We start from the raw sequence: 21,996 nt of genomic DNA on the forward strand, positions 1-21,996 counted from the left end.
AAAGTAACTTTGTCAGATAATTTTCTTATGATACAAGAAAAGAAAGGATTGATAAAGATCAAGGAGAAAGAAAAAACAGCAAAGACACAAAGATAAAAACCTCTAAATCATTTCTTTGATTCAAGGAAATTGGTTACCTAGAGTTGGAGATAAAGCCTTTTGTTGTAGTAAGCTGGTGTTTTGTAGAGCAACGAATGGAAACTTGTGGTATTCACATCTTTTGTCATTAGTGACCGGAATATGACATTTTGGTATTGTGGGATGTGACATTTAAACGACAATTTCACTTACTCATATATATAAATTGATTGACCAAATGTTTGGGACTACATAAAAGAATAAAGGTGGATTTGGAAGTTTGCGAACTTGGTGATAAATTATGTAACCTTTGGAGTTAGGTGTGGTGTTGTTACTGGAAAGTGAAACTGATATAGAAAAAATCATTTGTGGAAGTATTTGAAAAATTCATGCTTTGGTAATGGCTATCTGTTGTTAGAATAAATATTCAAAAAGCTTTAAATAAGAACTTTTTTTATCAGAGGAAAGAATTGAGACTGAGATACTGAAAAATGCGACATTTGTATATGCATCTGCAGTTGGTACAATAAAGTACATGTAAATGCACTTTACATGAAAAGAAAAGACTATTGTGTAAAGTTTTGATAGGAATTTAAATAAACTTAAGTTAAAATTTAAATGTCCAGCTACTTACAAAAAGCATGTGTAGAGAAAAGACTCATTATGTTTAAAGTATGGAGGACCGGAAGATAGAATGCATTTGATATGACATACTTGAGCCTTTCAATTATCAATTTTGAGTGGGATATCATTATCATTGACTGAATATGAATTGGTCACAATTACCATTTTAAAGGAGATTGTTTTGACTGGAACACATTATTTTTAAATGTGGATTTTATTTGTGCGGATCTATTAGATATGCTGAAATTTGTCAAACTGTCACCACGACTTCCAAAGAGAGAAATTAAGTATTTTATCTTATTTGAAGTTAATATTGAAAATGATATGTTGAATATTGATTAAACATTTTAGGCAGTTTCTAAGTTATGAATCTTTTTTGTAGGTAAAGGGTTCAAACATTTAAACATTATTTTGTCTCCGAGCTAGGTTAGTGACAACCGAATTGAAATTCTAGTACAGTATTCTACATACTGATCAAGTTTTTTCAACTGTTTCAAACTTTGTTTTGTGATCACCACAAGTATAATTGTGTCAATTTAACATATTTATCTAATGAGTCATAATGTAGTTATTGTAATGATGTCAAGTTTTATACAATTAAGGATTTCTATCTCATAATTTATTTCTAATACATTGGACTATATGTACATTGTATCTACAATTCTACATGTATATACTTTCTGTTTCTGAAAAAGGTAGTCTGTACAAAATTGAAATTGAATGTATGTCTATCTTTGATCTAAGCTTACAATTATGACAGGTGAAAACTGAAAAGCTTATTCACTATGCCTTATTAGTTTTTTGGAAAACATTTTCAAGGCAATGCAATGGCTAAAAATGCTTCCCCCTTTTTTTTAATTCAGTTGCAAAATTCTATATTTAGTAACAAAACTGATACACATTAAAAAATGTAGTGTGTATCATACTTGGTAACTTTGAATCATTGTTATCATAAACCACAAAAATGTAGTGGTAGATCTTTTGATCTTTATCTGATATAAATTCCATTTTTTAGGTAGCTATGCCTTAGTCATGTTATGGAATATAGCTTAATCTCCACTTTCTTCAAAGTAGATATTGTTTGTATGCCTTATTTGGAGGTAAAAGTTTAAATATACAGTGAAATCTATCTAAACTGAAACTTTTGTTGGAATGAGGAATTTTCATTTTTGTTTAGGCTGGCATTTGATTTACATAATATAGGTTCAAAGTACATAAAAATTGTAATAAAAAGGGCCTATAAAGTATTTGGTTAAGTCTCTTATTATTCAGGGTTTGGTTTCGATACTGTTGTTTATTTTGAGAGAGTGATGATTAGATATGTACATTTCTAATTTGGTGTGTTATTTTTTTTCTTGACTTTTTTATTCAAACTTTTTCAATTTGATTAACAGTGTATGAATGAATATATTTTACATGAAACACCTTGCGATTTGATCATTCTTAATTATTATGCAGAACAATGTAGAGATTGTGCATTATTATTTAAACATGCAATCTGTAGATGTGTATTGTTTTGAAATTAGTTCATTTGCAAACAACAAATAATTAAATATGTTCTTTAAGCTGTTAGAGGAGCTACTGTACATAAGGTACCATAGAAGTTTCTACTATATATTGGGTACCAATGGGGTTTCTACTGTACATGGGGTACCAGTGGGGTTTCTACTGTACATGGGGTACCAGTTGAGTTTCTACTGCACATGGGGTACCAGTGGGGTTTCTACTGCACATGGGGTACCAGTTGAGTTTCTACTGCACATGGGGTACCAGTTGGGTTTCTGCTATACATTGGGTACCATTGAAGTTTCTACTATATATTGGGTACCAGTTGGATTTCTACTGTACATGGGGTACCAGTTGGTATACTGCACAAGGGGCATCTATTGGGTTTCTAGACAGAAATATCTCAGTGAGACTAATTGGATTAAAATGTGATGTCTTGTCAATATTCAAAGCTGGCTTTATTTTCTGTATCAGCAATGTCACAGTCAGTTTAACATAATGTTACCAATATGTCTTTGTATCAGAGAAGTAGCCTGAAATAAAAAGAAATATCAGGCAGTGGGAATGATGGAAAAACTATGGAGTTGTCATAACAAGTTGACAACTGCAAGTTATTGATAAGTTACATGTACTTAATGAATAATTTAAGCATTGTTTTGTTTTCAATGGATTATGTCAGAATGTGGACTATTATATAAAGAGTTGTTTATGAGGAAATGAATGGACTGTGGCTGTTATATAAATAATGAAAATGTTTTTTGTCATGGGTTAAAAGAAAAGACTTGTTATGTTGTTTTTTTTGTTTTGAAAAATGACAAATATCACAACACAATGTAATTAATCAGCTATAAACCTGGGTTACCTAATACACTACAAAACTTAAGTTACCTAATACACTACATAACCTGGGTTACCTAATACACTACAAAACTTGAGTTACCTAATACACTACATAACCTGGGTTACCTAATACACTACAAAACTTGAGTTACCTAATACACTACAAAACTTGAGTTACCTAATACACTACATAACCTGGGTTACCTAATACACTACAAAACCTGGGTTACCCTAATACACTACAAATCCTGGGTTACCTAATACACTACACAGAGAATACTTTGGTGCTCCTGTTTCTTTGATTGAGCATTTTTGTAAAGATTTTTGTGTGAAATTTGACAGCTGTATTCTGTTTTGTTTTCTTTGTTTTGTCTTTTTGTCCTTTAATTTTGAAGTTTAGGAAATGTGTGATTAATCTTGATAGAATATTTGTGGATTTAAAACTTATTTTAAAAAATAGCTTTTTCTGGACAAAAATTATTTCATTGATATACTTGTACTTGAAACTTCCATTACCTTGGTGTACATACTTTATTTAACCCCCAATTAAATGGGATTTACCTTGGAATCATTTTGTATGTCTGTCCGAAGTTACAGTTATTTTGGCTCAAAAAAGGATGGATTGATTTCAAATTTGGCATATGGCTTTTCAATAGATTGGGCATACATTGTTAGTGGTTTTGGGTGCTGTTTGATATCAATTTCCTGTATGAGTGGGGGTTTACCTAGCACCTCAATGCCTCTTACTTCATGTTTTTTTATTGACAAGTATAACATGCAAATGTATCATAGACTTGTTCCAAAGCCTATGTGTTATGCAATAGACCTGCTTTCTTTATCATCCACTGTGTATTGTCCCACACCACAACACAGTACATAGACTTTGAAAACCTTGGCTAATACTCTTTTTGATATTTAAATGCTATTGTGTCTGTTTGAAAGATTTTGGGTTGTTTGGAAAGTTTACAAAAATATTCAATTGAATAATTTCCTTCTTTTGCTTGCTTCGTAGATGAAACTGTTTTATAGAATAGAAAATAGTGCAAGCTATATGTGTCTATTTTATGTCTTACTTTTCTCCTATTACAGATGCATTATTGGCTGACCTTCAGTCCACCACAACCAGCCAGTCTAACCAATACCAACGTCCAACTGGAAACCAGTATCAACACGATTTACGCAACAGGAGTGAGACTCCTCCCCCACTGCCACCACCACCACCTCAGGAGGTTTTAGATAGTATTCCTCCACCAAGGCAGTTTGATGAGGTAATTAGGGAGATTCTACATCATGTTGGTGTTTGTACACAACCAAATGTGCTACAATGATAATCATATTATCCTTTGTAAATGTTGGCTTTACAACATGATAATCATATGATACACATATGTAACTTGGAACATATGACAATCATATTATACATGATTCATATGGAAATTGTATGTGATTTTCATCGTTTGAGGGGTAGTTTAAACTTAACCAAACCTCCATTTTTCAGACACTTGTTTAACCATGGGTCAGACTGAAATCTGCCTTGTACAGCATAAGTGTTGCTCATCAAAGTAGAAATTAATCATCATACTGATTATGTGATGTTATTATATATGTTTGTCTTTATACAAGTCAAATTTGGATACACATATGTAATTGGTTATACACTATCCTGTAAACAAAATCTGAAATTCCAAGATGGCAGCCAAGAATTGAAAAAAATATATATTATATTGCTGTTTTAATAATGAGCATTTTTGATATCAAATGAATGAGATTGTTAGAGCAGTATCTGTGTTGGTTTCCTAATTACTTACTAGTTAGGATTTGTTATGTACATGATATAATGTTGTGATATGTGTATCTGGCTTTCTTCTCATTACAAGTACCAGTAAGTACATGTAGAGATTGTGTTTTGTAGTAGGCTTTCCTGCTCTATACATACCTAAGGTCACATTTCCTATTGATTAAGTATATTACTGAAAGTTTAATTGGCTTAGTTCAGTCTGCACCCACAACTTATTTATCTGACTTGTCCCATACCTCATTTTCAAGCATTTAATATCAAAGTCTATGTAAAATATGACAATTTTATGGAAGTATGCAGGAATTTTTCTATTTTGGAACATACAATGTAGTAGTGGTCAATAGTGCAGGCTTTATTATATCCCCACAAAGAAGTTTGGGGTTTTTTTGGTTTCTTATTTAGTAGGTAGTGCCCTGGGTGCTTTAGAGTTTTAGAAATTCTCTTGTCTTTAATAGAAAAGTTTTACATAACAAATGTTACTCTTTCAGTCCCGTAAAACTATCAACCTGCAAGGTTAACAAATGCAACTTGCATAGGAATGAATCCAGAGATAGAATATGTGCTAGAAAAAAGAGGTTTTAGGCTTTTCTTACCCCAGAAACACCCCCTGATGTGGTCAAAGACTTCAATCACTTGCCAAACTTTGACTACTTTAATTCTAGTTTAAATCATATGATTTGTTAAACATATAGTCACAATCCCAATTCTATGTAAGAATCAAGCTTTGATGGGGTGTATCATGCTGTACCTTGCAAAGCATTTTATTTTGACAATATTAATTTTAATTTGTTTATAGTCATAAATAATTCCTAAAGAGTTTTGACCATATTTAGAGTCGTGTGTATTTAGTTCTTATAACATCTACATGTTATGAATCACTATGGAAGTGAATAATTCCATCCTTAAATGAAAGTTTGTCATTTATCAGGAACTTTGTACTTTACTTTGTTAGTAATTTTATGATTAGTAAGAACGCTGTATCATAAAAGTTAGAATGTCGAAAAGGAAGGCTGCCCTAGCAGCTTAGAAATTAGGACTAGAAATCAGTTATAAAGAGAAGATTTTTGTTTATTTTGTTTTGAAAATAACAACAATAATGACATTTTTGTCTGTGTATATCTCCCTATTAAAGACAAATGGGAGAAGTGAGCACAAATAAGGAGAAGTTTTTTCTCATTTTTCCCTCAATATAAGGCATATGAGAATGAGAATATGCTAGCATATTCTTATTCTTTGAATAAAATGCTTATATCTTAATTTTATCTGATTTTGTTTTTTTTCAGATTTTATATGTAATGGTATTTTACTCTTTTCCCTACATTATGTATGTAGATCATTTCTATTCAAGATTATGTACTTGGATTGTGTTGTAGCTAAACGTTCAATTTTTGATACTTCAGTATTTTTAGCCATTTCTTCCAATTTCAATGGGATGTAATATATTGTAATATTAATTAATGATATATAAGGATTATTTGAAATTCTGAAAAAAATAGGCCTGCATGATTATTTCTCATTGAAGCACCATTGTATTATCTATACAGGAAGCTTAGGAAGCCCTCGAGTACTGGTACTGGTACACTCATTGTATTATCTATACAGGAAGCCTAGTGAGCCCTATAGTACTGGTACCGGTACACTCATTGTATTATCTATACAGGAAGCCTAGGGAGCCCTGGAGTACTGATACCGGTACACTCATTGTATTATCTATACAGGAAGCATAAGGAGCCCTGGAGTACTGGTACCAGTATACTCATTGTATTATCTATACAGGAAGCCTAGGGAGCCTTGGAGTACTGGTACCAGTACACTCATTGTATTATCTATCTAGGAAGCCCTGGAGTACTGGTACCAGTACACTCATTGTATTATCTATCTAGGAAGCCTTGGAGTACTGGTACCAGTACACTCATTGTATTATCTATACAAGAAGCCTAGGGAGCCTTGGAGTACTGGTACCAGTACACTCATGTTGCATTTTGCATTTTCAGTGAAAATAAACTAATTCAAATACCAGTACATGTGCACTTTTGAAAATTCACGTACAATTGCCAAACCAAGAAATATAGGGAGGCAAAGGTGTTGCTTTCACCAACTTTTTGTTACATGAATCATTTCCAAAAAATCAAAAAAGAAAATGTATTTAGATACAAAGGGTCCTGACTAATTGCTTGTATTTAGTACAAATTTATATTGTTTGGTACAAATATATAAAATTGGGCTTCTGGCTACTGCCAGATTTATTAGGGGTCTATTAGCATACCAAAGGGTCATAAATTAATATCAATTAATTCATACACGAACAGATATTGTTTACGTCTTGTAGGGCCAGCTTCGGGCAATGTGGTGGAAAACAATGATATATTTACAAATGAGAAGTAATGTCTTAATGTTTATGATGTTATAAATTATTTTTTGAAAAATGTAGGGTTGTTGTTTAATGGGACTATTTTGGGTGTTATATTTTTTTTGCTCTACATTTGCTTAAATTAACATTGCTTAGTTTAGTGGTAGTATTTGTGTAGAAGGAAAAGTTTTTTGTATACTTCACAGGATGCTTTGTATCTTAAGGACTTGATTCATTCTTTGTTTCTTCAATGTAACTGACTTTTTCAATAATATCTTTTTTGTATAATTATTTAAGTGATATTTCTTGGGGTATTTTTATGGGGGAGGGGAGGAATAAAAGTATTTTCACGTTCAATCATTTATCTACTCTTTTAGTCATCTAGTCACTTTTCTTTGTTTTCTGTATGGTGATTTTAGAACTGAACATTATTATACTTTATTTCTTTATTTCCGTGGTAACAAGGGACTTGATTTTTAGGTGTATTCAATTGTGTACCATTATTTCTTTATTAGCCAGATTTTAAAGGGGAGGGTTGTAATCACTCCAAAGTACTTTAACCCTGCCTCATTTTTTGCACCCGTCCCAAGTCAGGAATTTCAGGCCTCTGTGTGTCTTGTTTCATTCTCACCTATGTATTTTTAGTATATAGGGGCAACTCTTTTGCTGTACCTATGTATAATGATGTTTTGGGGCCAGCTGCAGCCTGCCCTGTGGTGTGAAGATTTCATTGTCTTTCTTTGAAAACCAATGGGTGGCCTTGGGCTGACATGTTTATCCTGGTGGGGTTGGTGTGTCTTTGACATATTCATCATAGCTTTTCTCCTTAATTCAGTGAAACTTGTCTAAACCATACCTTGAAAAAGACGAATATCTCCTAAAACTGTCCCCTGAATAAGCAGAATATCTGCTTAAACTATCCTCTGAATAAACTGAATATCTGCTTAAGCCATCCCCTGAATAAGCTGAATATCTGCTTAAACCTTTTCCTGAATAAGCTGAATATCTGCTTAAACATTCCCCTGAATAAGCTGAATATCTGAATAAACCTTCCCTTGTATAAACTGAATATTTGCCTAAACATTCCCATAATAAGCTGAATACCTGCTTAGACAATCCCCTGATTAAGCTGAATATCTACTTAAACCTTCCCCTGAATAAGCTGAATATCTGCTTAAACACTCCCCTGAATAAACTGAATATTTCCTAAAACTGCCCCCTGAATAAGCTGAATATCTGCTTAAACATTCCCCTGAATAAACTGAATATTTCCTAAAACTCCCCCCTGAATAAGCTGAATATCTGCTTAAACTTTCCCCTGAATAAGCTAAATATCTGCTTAAACCTTTCCCTGAATAAGCTGAATACCTGCTTAAACCTTCCCCTGAATGAGCTGAATATCTGCTTAAACCATCCCCTGAATAAGCTGAATATCTACTTTAACCTTCCCCTGAATAAGCTGAATACCTGCTTAAACCTTCCCCTGAATGAGCTAAATATCTGCTTAAACCTTCCCCTGAATAAGCTGAATACCTGCTTAAACCTTCCCCTGAATGAGCTGAATATCTTCTTAAACCATCCCCTGAATAAGTTGAATATCTACTTTAACCTTCCCCTGAATAAGCTGAATATCTTCTTAAACCATCCCATGAATAAGCTGAATATCTACTTTAATCTTCCCCTGAATAAGCTGAATATCTTCTTAAACCATCCCCAGAATAAGCTGAATATCTGCTTTAACCTTTCCCCGAATAAGCTGAATATCTGCTTAAACCATCCCTTGAATAAGCTGAATATCTGCTTTAACCATCCCCTATCTAAAATAGACACCGTTTACAGTCCCTGTATATTATATCAAATTTAAATGTAATCTACATCTTGCACCAAACACTGGTCTTTACTAAACTAAATTTAAAGTCAATTACGAGTTTGGTTTAGAAAGATATTGCATGTACTATAAATCGGTCTTTTGAAGTGCATTATCATATACCATTCAGGAGTTACGTCCCCATATTTCTTCAAAAATTTGAATTATGGGGATATTTTCACTAGTTTAATTAAGTCAAGTCTTGTCATTTAACAAATCCTATTAGGCTCAATGCAATTTTATTTCATTTTTTTTTTTATTTTCTTTTTGTTTTTGATGTTTTGTAGAGTTAACATGCACTATATTAAAATAACTGGGTTTGGAATGTTGACTTTTTTTGTAATTTTGTTTTAGGATTTATAAAATTTAAACAAACTAAAATTTTCTTAAAGACGTGTTTCTTTCTTAACAATTTACATATCATCAGTATGATCAGTACAATATGGAAACAATCTAATGAATTTGAAGTTATGTGACTTGTTTAAAACAAAAGTGTACTAAACATTAAAATTGAGGTGTGGAAAAATGTAGATAGTATTATAAAGGAAGGAAGTGAATAATGTTTCCTCAAACTTCTCTGTCAAATTATGTCTGCATCCTGCATAAAGTTTTTTGAGGGCTTACATACAGTGACGTACATTTACTTAATCAGGGAAGTTGTCTAAACAATTTGAGGTAAGATCAGGTTAAAAGATAGAGTTAGGTGTTTGTTTGTTTTTTTTGGTATTTGTTCATTTGTTGTTTTTTTATCACCACTGACGAGGCTACTTTCCCAAGGTTTGAGACTAGCAAAATTTTCTGAGGAAAAAAAACAAAAGTCTGCAAGTCAATTGCAACATTATAAGAAATGTTTTATTGTCATAATGGTGAAAAATAACATCATCAGCAATAGTTAATGAATTGTCAGTATCTCTTGTTGCATACACATTGTAAACATGAAATGATAAGGAAATAAATGTACTTGATGCCTCTACCTTTCACAGTATTTCTCTTAGATCTTATTAGGCCTCTATGTTTGACAGTATTTCTCTGAGATCTTACTAGGCCTCTACCTTTGGCAGCATTTCTCTGAGATCTTACTAGGTCTCTACCTTTGGCAGCATTTCTCTGAGATCATATTAGGCCTATACCTTTGACAGCATTTCTCTGAGATCTTACTAGGCCGCTACCTTTGACAGCATTTCTCTGAGATCTTACTAGGCCTGTACCTTTGACAGTATTTCTCTGAGATCTTATTAGGCCTCTATGTTTGACAGTATTTCTCTGAGATCTTACTAGGCCTCTACCTTTGGCAGTATTTCTCTTAAATCTTACTAGGCCTCTACCTTTGACAGTATTTCTCTTAAATCTTACTACGAAGACATGTTTTAATTTGTAGTTTTTTTTAGTTTTTCATGATGAGTTTTATGTCAGCTTTCAATGTTATATCTCCCAAAGTCCTCAGTTTCTTTTTGACATGACACCCATTGCTTGTAAATTTTGTCATAATGACTTAATATTGATATGATATTACCGGTAGTCGCGTGACTATATGTTACTCTTGAAAATCAACCCCACTATTACTAGATAAGTGTACTATGTGTTAAGCTTGCTTAAAGAAGGTAAGTTAGTGGACAATTAAACTGATTATAATTGTGTAGATCAAGAATCCTATGAATCAAAATTTGTCTATTTAATATTTTTTCCAGCCATTTTATGAAGTTCAACAACCTCCAGTGATAAGGGAGAGAACTCCTAGTTCTAGTACATCTAGAAGTTCAGGACATTCATACCCTGGTCAATCTCCATCAACAACACAACCACGACAGATGTCAGCACTGAGCAGCAATCTGTCAGAGCTAGACCAGCTCTTACAGGACTTAAACTCTGCCCAGTTTATGGCTGAAGTGGATAAGAGGAACAGTGGTAAGAAATTTGAAATGACTAATGGTTTCCCTGATATTGATGATGGCACTGCAGATAGTCTGTGACAGTACTTTTATTCTTGTGATATCAATGATCATTGTTTATCTAAATTTTGTATGTTTGTGGATTTTAAATTCATTGTGAAAGTATCATTGTTCATGGGGTACCAATTTTCATGGCTTTTATGGCTTGGGTTAACCACAAAATTTGGTTCTCAATGAAAAAGGAAAATTCCAATGCATTTGTATTATAATGGAGTTTTCAAATGGACAAGTTCATGAACTGAAGCTTTCCCTCAACAATGAAAATTAGTTTTTTAGCTCCCCTGGCTGAAGGTCACGTGAGCTATTGACCACTTGGCATCCGTCGTCTTCGTCCATAACATTTTTTTCAAAACTCTTCTCCTTTGAAACTACTTGACCAATTAGAACCAAACTTGGTATGAATGTTCCTTGGGGTATCGTGATTTGGGGGTATTTATTTTTTATATGTCAAAAAACATGGCCGCCATTACTGAAAATAGAACATAGGAGTCAGACAGTAGTTTTTTGCATATATCTCCAAAACCGTTAGGTTCAGCTAAATTTTGACAGTGGTAAAAGTGTTTAGCATGATGAGATCTATCTGTGGTCAAATTTTCATTTTAATCCAATGAGCCATTTTGGAGTTATTGCCCTTTTTCAACGTTATTTGCTATTTTTAATGTTTTTTCTTTCAAAAATCTTTTTCTCTGACACTACTTTACCAATTGAAACCAAACTTGGTACAAATGTTCCTAGAGGTATTCTGCATAGAATGGTTTTGGGATTTTTGATTCCTGGAAAAACATGGCCGCCATTCCTAAACACAGAACATAGGGGCCAGACAGTAGTTTTTCGCATATATCTCCAAAACCATTAGGTTTAGCCAAATTCTTTCAATAGCTGAAATGATCCTTATTATTAGGACTACAAAAGTCTTCAGGCATAAAAGTTTTCAGATGACTCCTTATATGAGAGGGGAAAAATGACTTCTTTTTTTTTAACAGTTTTTCAGCCAATATCTTGAAAACTATAATAGATAGAAAGAAACTTTCAATTGCTGAAATGATCCTTATGATAAGTCCTACCAAAGTCTTCTGAGTCAAAATTGTTGGACAACTTCTTATTAAATTTATTGCCCTTGAAAGACAGAATTCACCCAGGCTTGTGGGAGCCTCTCGTCTTTCACGAACTTGAATTCATAAATTGAGCAAACCATAATTGAAATACGCAAAGAAAGTAATCAACTAAGAATAGACTGTTACAGTTACAGTGGAACCTGTCTAAAGTGACCTCATGGTCACATAAGACAGGTAGTCTTTATATGCAGGTTAAATTAACATGGAATGCATTACAAAGCAATTATTCAATCCTAGGCTTTTATGGGTCTTTGGAAATCATTGGAATAGTAATTAAGTGTATTTCAAGGACTACATTCGTTTCACTATTGAATCTGTAATTATATCGTAATAATGTAGAGCACATGGTTTGACAAAGTCTACGAAGCAGCATGTTATGAACTTATGATGTTTTCGATATATAAAAAATAAGAAGGAAATTTCCCTAGAACACTCAGTGCTATTCAGTATTTACAACATAATAAACAATGCACAAAAATATTTTCTGATATGAAACGCAAGTTGTCACAAAGAACCCTGTAAAGTGAAGTACATGTATATGTACAAGCACAACTAATTATGTAAATGCAGAAATTATCTTCAACCAAACAATTACCAGGTTATACTCGACCTCGGTTAACTCAAACATTTTGGGCTGGTCCCTTCGACCGACTTCACGAGGTTCAACTGTATTTTTATAAGTTTTTATACCCCCTGCCAACATATTTTTGAAGGGGGTGTAAAATGTTTCATGTTTAAACCTCTTATGCACAACTCCTCCTAAAAGGCTCAAGAGATTTTGATGAAATTTTATAGGAAGTTTGGCCATCATATGCACATACATAGATGTGCATATATAGTTATTATTTATAATTTATTATAATAATTAAACTCATTGGAGGGTGGTATTTTTTGTGAGTTTGCTTACATTGGTGTAATATATTTTTTTTTAATCTTAGTTCACTATAAATAGATCTAAACTTCAAATTGAAGAGATTTTCTACACATTTCTCCTCTTGAAAAGTTTATTGACTGTGTGACATGTCAAGTGGTATAATTCGTAAGATGAACATCACACTTGAAATGTGTTAAAGAAGGAAAAACCTAATTGATCACATGTATAAATTGTTGTCTTATAGCAGGCTGTATTTATACATACAATGTACCATTGTTTAATTGCCTTTACTTAAATAAAACAAATAAAACATTTTGGATGAGGATTAAGAAGGAGATTTCCCTAAAACATTCTGAGCTGTTCAGTATTTAAAACATGATAAACAGCACACAAAAAATATTTTCTGATATGAAATGCAAGTCATTGCCAAGAACCCTGTAAAGTGAAGTACATGAATATGTACAAGCACATCAAATTATGTAAATGCAGAAATAATCTTCAACCTATTTCCAGGTTGAACTCGACTTCTGATAACTTGAACATTTTTGCCTGGTCCGTTCAACATTGACTTAATGAGATTCAAAGAGGGATACATGTAGATTCTGTTATTGCTTTTGCAATGAGAAACCTTTGTCAGTTATTTCCCCTAATTGATAACAGATGGGGCTGCAAGCAATCAGGTCCAACAAAGTCAGTTTATGTAGAATATCTGAACCTGCATAAAATATTTTAACACCATCTGACGCAAATGAATCATGATAGTAATTATGGTAGAAAAATTAAACTCTATCACATTATTTTATTATAGGATATTTGGCTTTGTGACTTTGTCTATGAGGGATGGAGCTATCTGTTGTAGAAGACATATTTGACTGTTGCTTTTTTTTATAATGCTAATGTCTCGACCAACAGGAATATGTGAGACTTTATTTTACACAAACTGTGTGATTGTATCAAAAGTTAAACTGCATACACCATATCCCAAGTATGTTACATCTGACAGAATGATTTTGTGCTATTCTTGTTTCAGAGCATCTGCATATATTGGACTTCACTGATGATCAATTCCTTATAGATTTAATCTCCTTGACTGGTTGCCCACCAATTTAATGGCATCTCATTTCAAGTGAATTATAGCTGAGGAAATGTTACATTTTAAGTCTTGATTGTTGGTTCTGTTGTGGTCAATTTTATTTTCATGCCAAAGTACGCAATTTCAAAATTTCTAGAGCACTGTGGCCCAATCTAGCTATCTATTGACTTAAACATTGTATCAAGGACATCAAGCTTACCCTCGTCTCTAATGATGAACATCTCTGTTAAGTTTGCTTCACTAATTCTTATACTTTGATTTTTTACAGCTAACCAGCCAGTACAATCCAATGGAAATATATCTGGAGGAAGCAAAGGTCCCCCTCCTCAAGTAGCCCCAAAACCTAACCGTCAGGAGAAACGGAACACGGTGGATAATTTATTAGACCAGTTGGAGAATGCTTTACCTGATGGATCAAGAGGAGCTAGGTATTAATTGTTTTAGGGATGATTTTCATATATTTTTCAGCAGATTACTACTTTTTCAAATCAGATTTTTCAGATTCATTATTTGACCCAAAAAATTACATCCAATTTTTACCAATATTAACACCACCTCCATCCCCTTTACCCTACCTTCTGTCACAAGGTCATACCTTATGGCGATGGTCGGAACTGTCCATCTGTCCACTTTACTCCTTTGCTTTTGGGAACGTACTCATAAATGTTGTAGTTTTAACTTGCTAAACTTGAGAAAGACAAACTAAAATATTCAGAAAAACCTCTAACATATCTAAGCTAGCATTGGAAATTTAACATTTTGTTGGACCTTGAATTCATGGTGTGATTCATGGTGTGCCCAGTCCATGCAGTCTATGAATATTGGTATCACACCTACATATGGTTTTTCCTCAGTAACTATAAAACTGTTAAAAGTATGCAAATTAGCAATATTTACTAAGCCTTGTTCAATAAACTAATGGTGACCTAGACATGCCACTGATTTAGCTAATACAACCTTTAAACAGAACGAAAGTCATACATTTTTTTAACATTCTATTGGGCAGATTCAATTGAGAATGTTTTTAGTCATTCTAACAATTTTATTTTTTTGTATGTTCCCTCATATATGTATATTTTTGATAAAATTGCTTCTTTCATGAATTACGTAAAATGTAAATAAAATAAATTTACTGAATTCTAACATGAACTTCCTTTTTGAATGTTAAATCTCTTGTTAAAGTTAATCTGTTGTCAGTAATAAACATCAATTTTATATCCTATTTGAATCAGGATTACTTAATTTCGAATAAAAATACTTTTAAAACTAGTGTTTTCTGATCTATTTTAACGTATGGAATTAATCAATTCAGAGTAAGTTATGTTTCTTTATATAATGTCTATTAAAAAAAACACTGTGTAACAAAAAGAACCTTTATTTTATTATCAGTTTTTATGGTATAATGGAATAAATGGAGTTTTAAGTAGCAGTCTTTCTTAAAATCAGACTGAAGGTGATTCATGCATGTCAAAAACCCATCAAATTCAGTTTAATTTCTGATCAGAATTAGTTATTGATCACATAACCAGTCTCAGATTTTCATTTTGTCTTTGTGCTTTGTACATGAAATTGGCACTTTGCAAGAGTTATCGTTTGGTTTCAATTGGTTGATTTTAGTGGAAGATAAATATATGATTTTCTAAAAAGTGCATATCTGAATGCAGAAATGATTATCATAATGTGAAAGTATAGCATATAAGGACTTGAAAAAGGCATTGTTTGTTTGGTGGGTTTTTCTACATTATGAATCACTTTACCATTGACTGTTCCTGAATTTTATATGGACTGGTACTTAAGTTTCTGGATGTCATCAATAATGTTTTCATTAGAACTAAGTGAAACACTCTTGCTTTTCAGTAATCCAGGAATTTGTCTACTTTGACATGATTTTCTCTTCTCAAGGGATGTCACTTTAGAGTGGGCAGTGTTGTGTAAACAGTAAAAAGTGCAAATCATTGATAGTAAACTTGAAAAGAAATATCCAATTATCATTTGTTTATATTTTACATCAAAAATATGTTATCTCTTTTCAGTATCTCTCTTTTGACTTTAAATGGATTCCATTGAATTGAATTCTCGATTTTATCAACAGAAGTATTTTTCACATTAAGTTGAAAATAGGCAGTTTTATTATTCTTAATATTATTTTATAATATGATAGTTAATTGGAAAGAATGAATAACCAAAATATTATCACGAGTGCTGAAGAATGCCCAGATTTAGCGAGTGTGCGAAACTTGTTCCACGCACGAGTTAAATCCTTAAGCATGCTTGACACGAGTTATCATATTTTGGTTATTCACGATAACGAATTGATTATTCTATTTATTATATAGATTTTATTTGTAATTTATCAACATTTTCAACATGAATTTTAAATTCTACTATTGGCAGATTGATATCAGAGTTGTGACCTTTTGGCGGGAAAAAGTCCAACAGTGAACTTACTAAATTTATTTCACAGTGTGAATATCGAAATTTATTACACTGGGAACATTCGATAAAACACTGCTATCAATAATAAAAGTTATGCATGACCATTCCTGTTACACACAACATACTGATTTAAAAACAGATGTTTTACTTGCATTGTATTTAAGGATCACGCTTCACCATTGTTGCGGAATTGCAGTTTGTAATTTTTATTTGTTCTATGGAATAATAAAAATAAATAAAAGTTTTTTATCAACTCGAGCAATAACGTATCCAAGTCCTTAATTTTTAAATTTTTTTATTTATTTTTTTTTTTTTGTGCAACAGTGAAGAAGCTGCCTATGACTATACACTGTCACAAAATAATATTGGATATCAACCTCCACCTGCACCCTCACACCAACCTGTTGCCAAGACAACTTCCACTGCTACAAGGGAGTTAGATGATCTGATGGCTACTCTTTCTGAGTTTAAGGTACCTTTACAAAAAAAGTCCTATTCTACAAAGAAAACAAGTACTATCTTTAAAAAAAAGGATAGCAGATGCAGTACAATTTTGTTCTTTTTACTAATTATTTTCTACATTTCATTCAAGAAAATAACACATGGTATGCAGTTTCGAAACTGTTTTATCGAACGCCACTAAGTAATCAGTATTTGGCCAATAGAAAAACAGAATTGCGATCAGGTGACTTGCGTTTCCATAGAAGAGCGTCTTTAAGGTCAAAGGTTAAAAAGAAACTATACCGAATGCATTGGAAAAATTCAGCAGCAGTTATGATATTTTGCAAACTTAAAAATAATTTAGAAACAGTTTATTTAAGTACAATTCTATGTAAGAATCAGGAATGGGTTGCACATCATTTTTCCCAATTTGGTCTTTTTTTACACATACATGTATATATCAGAGTGTACAAACATACACACTATACTATTTTTCTCAACATTTGAGCCAAAAGAGAGAAAAAAATAATCATATGATATCAAATTGTAATGGATAAAATTTGCTTTTATCTAAAATTCATATAAGCCGTGTATTTTCGTGATCGTAAGGTTCTAATATACATATTCAGTTATATTGTTACTTTTGCAAACTCTGCAATCATTCAGCCACAAAATTGTAGGTCACAAAAATGTAGTGAAAATGTGCATATTTTTGGTAATAACTTTACTTTTACATATGCATTTAGTAAAGTTTGCATTTGGAACTATAGGAGGATGTTTTAGATAACGAATCCAATTATTTAGAATAAAAAAATCTTACGAAAGTCAATACCGGTAATTCATTTACAGGTATCTGGAGGTCAACCAGCACCTAGACCACAATCTCCTAATGAACCATCATATGCCAAACCCCAGAAGAGCAGAAATGCCGGCCAGGGCCAAACGTCTAGTCAGGGGGTTATATCCCAACCTGGTGGTGCTCCATATTCAGGAGAATTAGAATCTATGTTAGGAGATATCCAATCAGATCTATCGAAACAAGGTGTAACAACTAAAACCAAAGGTCTTTGTGGTGCTTGTAACCAGCCTGTCATTGGTCAGGTAATGTTTAATTTTAAAACTTTTCAAGCTGTGAAACAAGTCTTAAAAAGATTATTAAGTTTCAGGTACACATATAAGAGAAAAGCTATGTATTTTTTTGGTCTTGAAATTTCTTAATTTCCCATATCTACAATGATTATTGATAGTGGCTTTCAGTTAGGTAATCCTGTACTTGATTCCCAATACAGTTTTTGCGATTGTGGCTTCTCATACAATGTAACATGCCAAATTGTTAAGTTTAAAATGCTTATTTGAAATAATATTAGAATTTCAAATTTCAATTACTTATTTTTGCTCTCTGCTTAATTTATCCACTGAATGAGGCCTTATTTTTTCTGTTTATTTTAGGTAATTACTGCCTTAGGCAAGGTGTGGCATATAGAACATTTTGTGTGTGAACAGTGCAAGGTACCGCTGGGGACCAAGAATTTTTACGAGAGGGATGGAGCAGCTTTCTGCGAGGAGGATTACCACAGGATATTTGCACCAAAATGTTCTTACTGCAATGGACCTATTGTTGATGTAAGTAGAGTGTTCTAGTGAATTTATGAAAGGGGAGATAATTCAACCAGTCATATATGTAATCATATGAAGAAAGTAACATAACTGCCTGTAACTGCTGGGAAAACATTACTTCACTTTCTTTGAACTTTACATATTCTGCCATAAACATTTTTTATAGTTCTGCTCTCTAGGAGAGTGGGGTATATAGTTGAACCTATGTCCATCATTTTGAAACATTTTTTTATGTAACAAAATTCTCAGTTTTTGTAAATCACAGGCTGTTGATGTTTTTTATACAAAGCCTCATATGGGTATACTAAATGATGGAATGTGTCTTTTGAACTTGTATGACATCCACTTCCTGTTTGGTTAAAAGACATGAAATTTCCTTATGCAGTGTTAATTAACACATTGGGTCTCATTTTTTGGCTACTGTTAATCACAGGTGGCTGATATATTTTTCCAAGCTTCCTTTAGGGATGTTGTATTGAGAAATGCATTTCCGTGCTCTTATAACATCAACTTCACTTCCTGTATGCCAGAAAAACATGAATTTTCCTTATTTTGTGATGAAAAGCAGGGTAATCACTAGTGAGCTATGGCTTACAGATTTCTTTGTTTATTACAGTGAATGATTAATTAATAGATAATTAATTGAAAGGAGTGAATTATCACAATATGATTACAAGTGCCAAAGAATACTAAGATTTAACGACTGTGTGAAATTGTTCTCTACATGAATTCAGTAGTAGTCTCTGTGAACATCATGCAAAATCTGAAAAATGTAATGAAAAAAAAGGCTACATGTTTTATTTTTGTAATTAAGTTGTTTTATCGCTCTATCTTATGAAATGTGTTATTATTTATTCAAATCTGTCTGCTTTTAGAAGGTAATCAACATTGAAAATCCAATAGATTCTATTGTATTTGAGTGTCATTTACAGAGTTGTCTCCCTTAATTTTGAAATCTACGGTGCATTCTATATAATTTTTATCTCCTAAGAATATGAGTTATATGAAAAGCCAAATGTTTATTTCTGTTTACTGTAGCTATTCAAACAAAATATCAAAGATAAAAATACATAGGCTTTTCACATTTTGCATGATTCTTAGCTTGAGTGCTACTTAAATCTGTAAGCATTTTAGGCTATGGTATTTGAATTATCATTTATAAATAGTAGATTATCATATTTGTTAATAAAATTTTCTTTTGTTATTTTCAATTTAATTATGCAGTTTGATATTCTAGATAACCACTGACATCATATAAAGTTAACATCACAAGGGATAGAGTGTTGTGAAGTTATGGAAAAAGAAATTCTGGAGAGAAAATGCAGAATTTATTTCACAAATGAGATATCCAAATTGATTACACAGGGAATATTAGATAAATTGATGCTATCTTTATAATAAATATATTTCCTCCTGAAATCCAACAGTTGATCTGTTTTACAATTCAATATGTGATGTCTTGGTTTATTTACAGAAATGTGTAACGGCTTTGGGTAGTACATGGCATCCAGAGCATTTCTTCTGTGCCCAGTGTGGTCGACCATTTGGTGAAGATGGCTTCCATGAAATGGATGGAAAAGCTTACTGCAGGTAGGGTATTGGGATGGAAGTTGACTTAAGATATTGTTGTTGTAATGACTATTGTTTGTTGGTACATTTTACTGTGTTATATATTGGTGATTCCTTTCAGAATGTGTATTAAAAATAGACACAGTAAAAAAAGCTCAAAAGTGCACTTGGTCCATGCTCCCAGTTTTTAGTGGAGTCAGAGTTGCTCAATTACTTTTAATACTTTGTATGTAATATTTTGGTAATTTTATGCTCTTTGTTGTGTTTGTATGTTTTCTCTATCTGGTTTGTGTCCGTGGATTACATTATTTTGATTTCTGCTAGAGTCTTGGTTCCCTTGATTACTTTTTGAACAAAGTTTGAGCAAACTCCAAATGGTATTTGAAGACCACATAACCCTTTTCAAAAGTACTTTTTTGTAGCTTAGGCCAAGAAAAAAACATATCTGTTTAAAGTTACCCTACCTACCCTTTTTTTTGCCTACCCTAGCACATTTTTTGGGGGTTTTTTTTCATGAAATGCCACTTTATTTTCATTTTTAAGTTAAGCACTATTAAAGTCCAGAAATCCTCACATGAGTGTCTATATAAAATAATTTAAAAAAATAAAATAAATTTATCTACCTGTTTACATATTTGTTCATCCAATGTAACCAAAATGGTTTTTTTTCTTGGCCGTGATAGAAGCACTGTTGCTAGAAAGAATCAGCTATTTTATTTCAGGTCAGACTGTTACTTATCAGCAACTTAATCGATTTTCAGTTGTTCTCTCTGTCCGATATTGTCCATTTTAGGTTACTGTCATGATACTAAAAAATATTGGCAACATCCAATGACACTATTATCTCAAATCGACTGTGACATTGTCAATAAGCATAATAATATGAGATTTGAACATCTAGACAGAACAACACATCTTGTTCTGTAGGGTTTACTGTGATATTTTATGTCCTGATCTCAAACTGTCTTTATTCTGTATACACAGGAAAAACACTTGAAAAACATATGTTTATCATAAGTTAAAGACGACCATGAAAAACAAATGTTTATCATCATATGTTTATCATAAGTTTAGGACTACCATGAAAAACATGTTTCTAAATAAAGCATTCATGAAAAACGATTAAATAAAAGGCATGTGGTGTTTTTTTATGTTTTCAGTAGGATTTCACAAGTGAAAAACGTTTGGTTTTCATATGATTTTCCAAAAAAAAATGTGATTTTATAAGTTTTTAAAAGCACAAAAACATATATTGATCATGCTGGTCCCAAACATATGTTTCCATATGTTTTAAAACATGAAAACATATGGTACAATTTTTCCTATGTATTTGTTCCAGGAGTCGGTGAATGTTATGAATTTCAGTCTTTCCGTGCAAGAATACTCATTTAAATCTCCTAAATTTGAGCTTTGTTTAAATCTGATGATTCATATTTTACAACAGAGCTGCTGTATTCCATTTAAAAAAAAAATGTTTCAGTGGAATTCATCAGTTTTATATAACAGAAACATTGTAAATTTATATCACAACATATTAAAGCTTTAGATGAAAAATGTATTGATTACAAAATGTTGCTTTCAGAGATGACTATCTAGAAATGTTTGCCCCTAGATGTGGAGGCTGTGGAAGACCTATACTAGACAACTATATCTCAGCCCTTAGTCGACACTGGCATCCCGAGTGCTTTGTCTGTAGAGTAAGTATAAACAGTTGAACAATAACAATTTACTTGAGATAGTGTTTCATGAACTGTTTGTCTTATTTATTAAATGCAATCATTTGATATGGTATACCTTAAAAATACAATGTCCAATGAAGTTTCTCATAAACTGATCCAT

General features: G+C 32.3%; 1 protein-coding gene across 5 annotated transcripts in view; it reads left to right on the forward strand.

Moving 5' to 3' along the window:
• Positions 1 to 21,996, forward strand: part of LOC148606712 (leupaxin-like) — a 42,835-nt gene that overhangs the window by 18,622 nt on the left and 2,217 nt on the right. For 4 of the 5 annotated variants that reach the window (XM_088546449.1, XM_088546452.1, XM_088546450.1 and 1 more), the window contains exons 2-9: positions 4,138 to 4,316; positions 10,752 to 10,968; positions 14,363 to 14,522; positions 16,855 to 17,002; positions 17,821 to 18,072; positions 18,421 to 18,594; positions 20,063 to 20,178; positions 21,740 to 21,854. In XM_088546449.1, the coding sequence (XP_088402575.1) occupies positions 4,138 to 4,316; positions 10,752 to 10,968; positions 14,363 to 14,522; positions 16,855 to 17,002; positions 17,821 to 18,072; positions 18,421 to 18,594; positions 20,063 to 20,178; positions 21,740 to 21,854 (1,361 nt within the window). Of the gene's footprint in view, positions 1 to 794; positions 986 to 4,137; positions 4,317 to 10,751; positions 10,969 to 14,362; positions 14,523 to 16,854; positions 17,003 to 17,820; positions 18,073 to 18,420; positions 18,595 to 20,062; positions 20,179 to 21,739; positions 21,855 to 21,996 lie in introns of those variants that run through there. The other variant, XM_088546448.1, reaches the window with a different exon arrangement.

The sequence above is a fragment of the Perna viridis genome, chromosome 9 (assembly GCF_037379345.1).
Source record: "Perna viridis isolate PV_CMFRI_1.1 ecotype Kerala chromosome 9, ASM3737934v1, whole genome shotgun sequence".
NCBI lineage: Eukaryota > Metazoa > Mollusca > Bivalvia > Mytilida > Mytilidae > Perna > Perna viridis.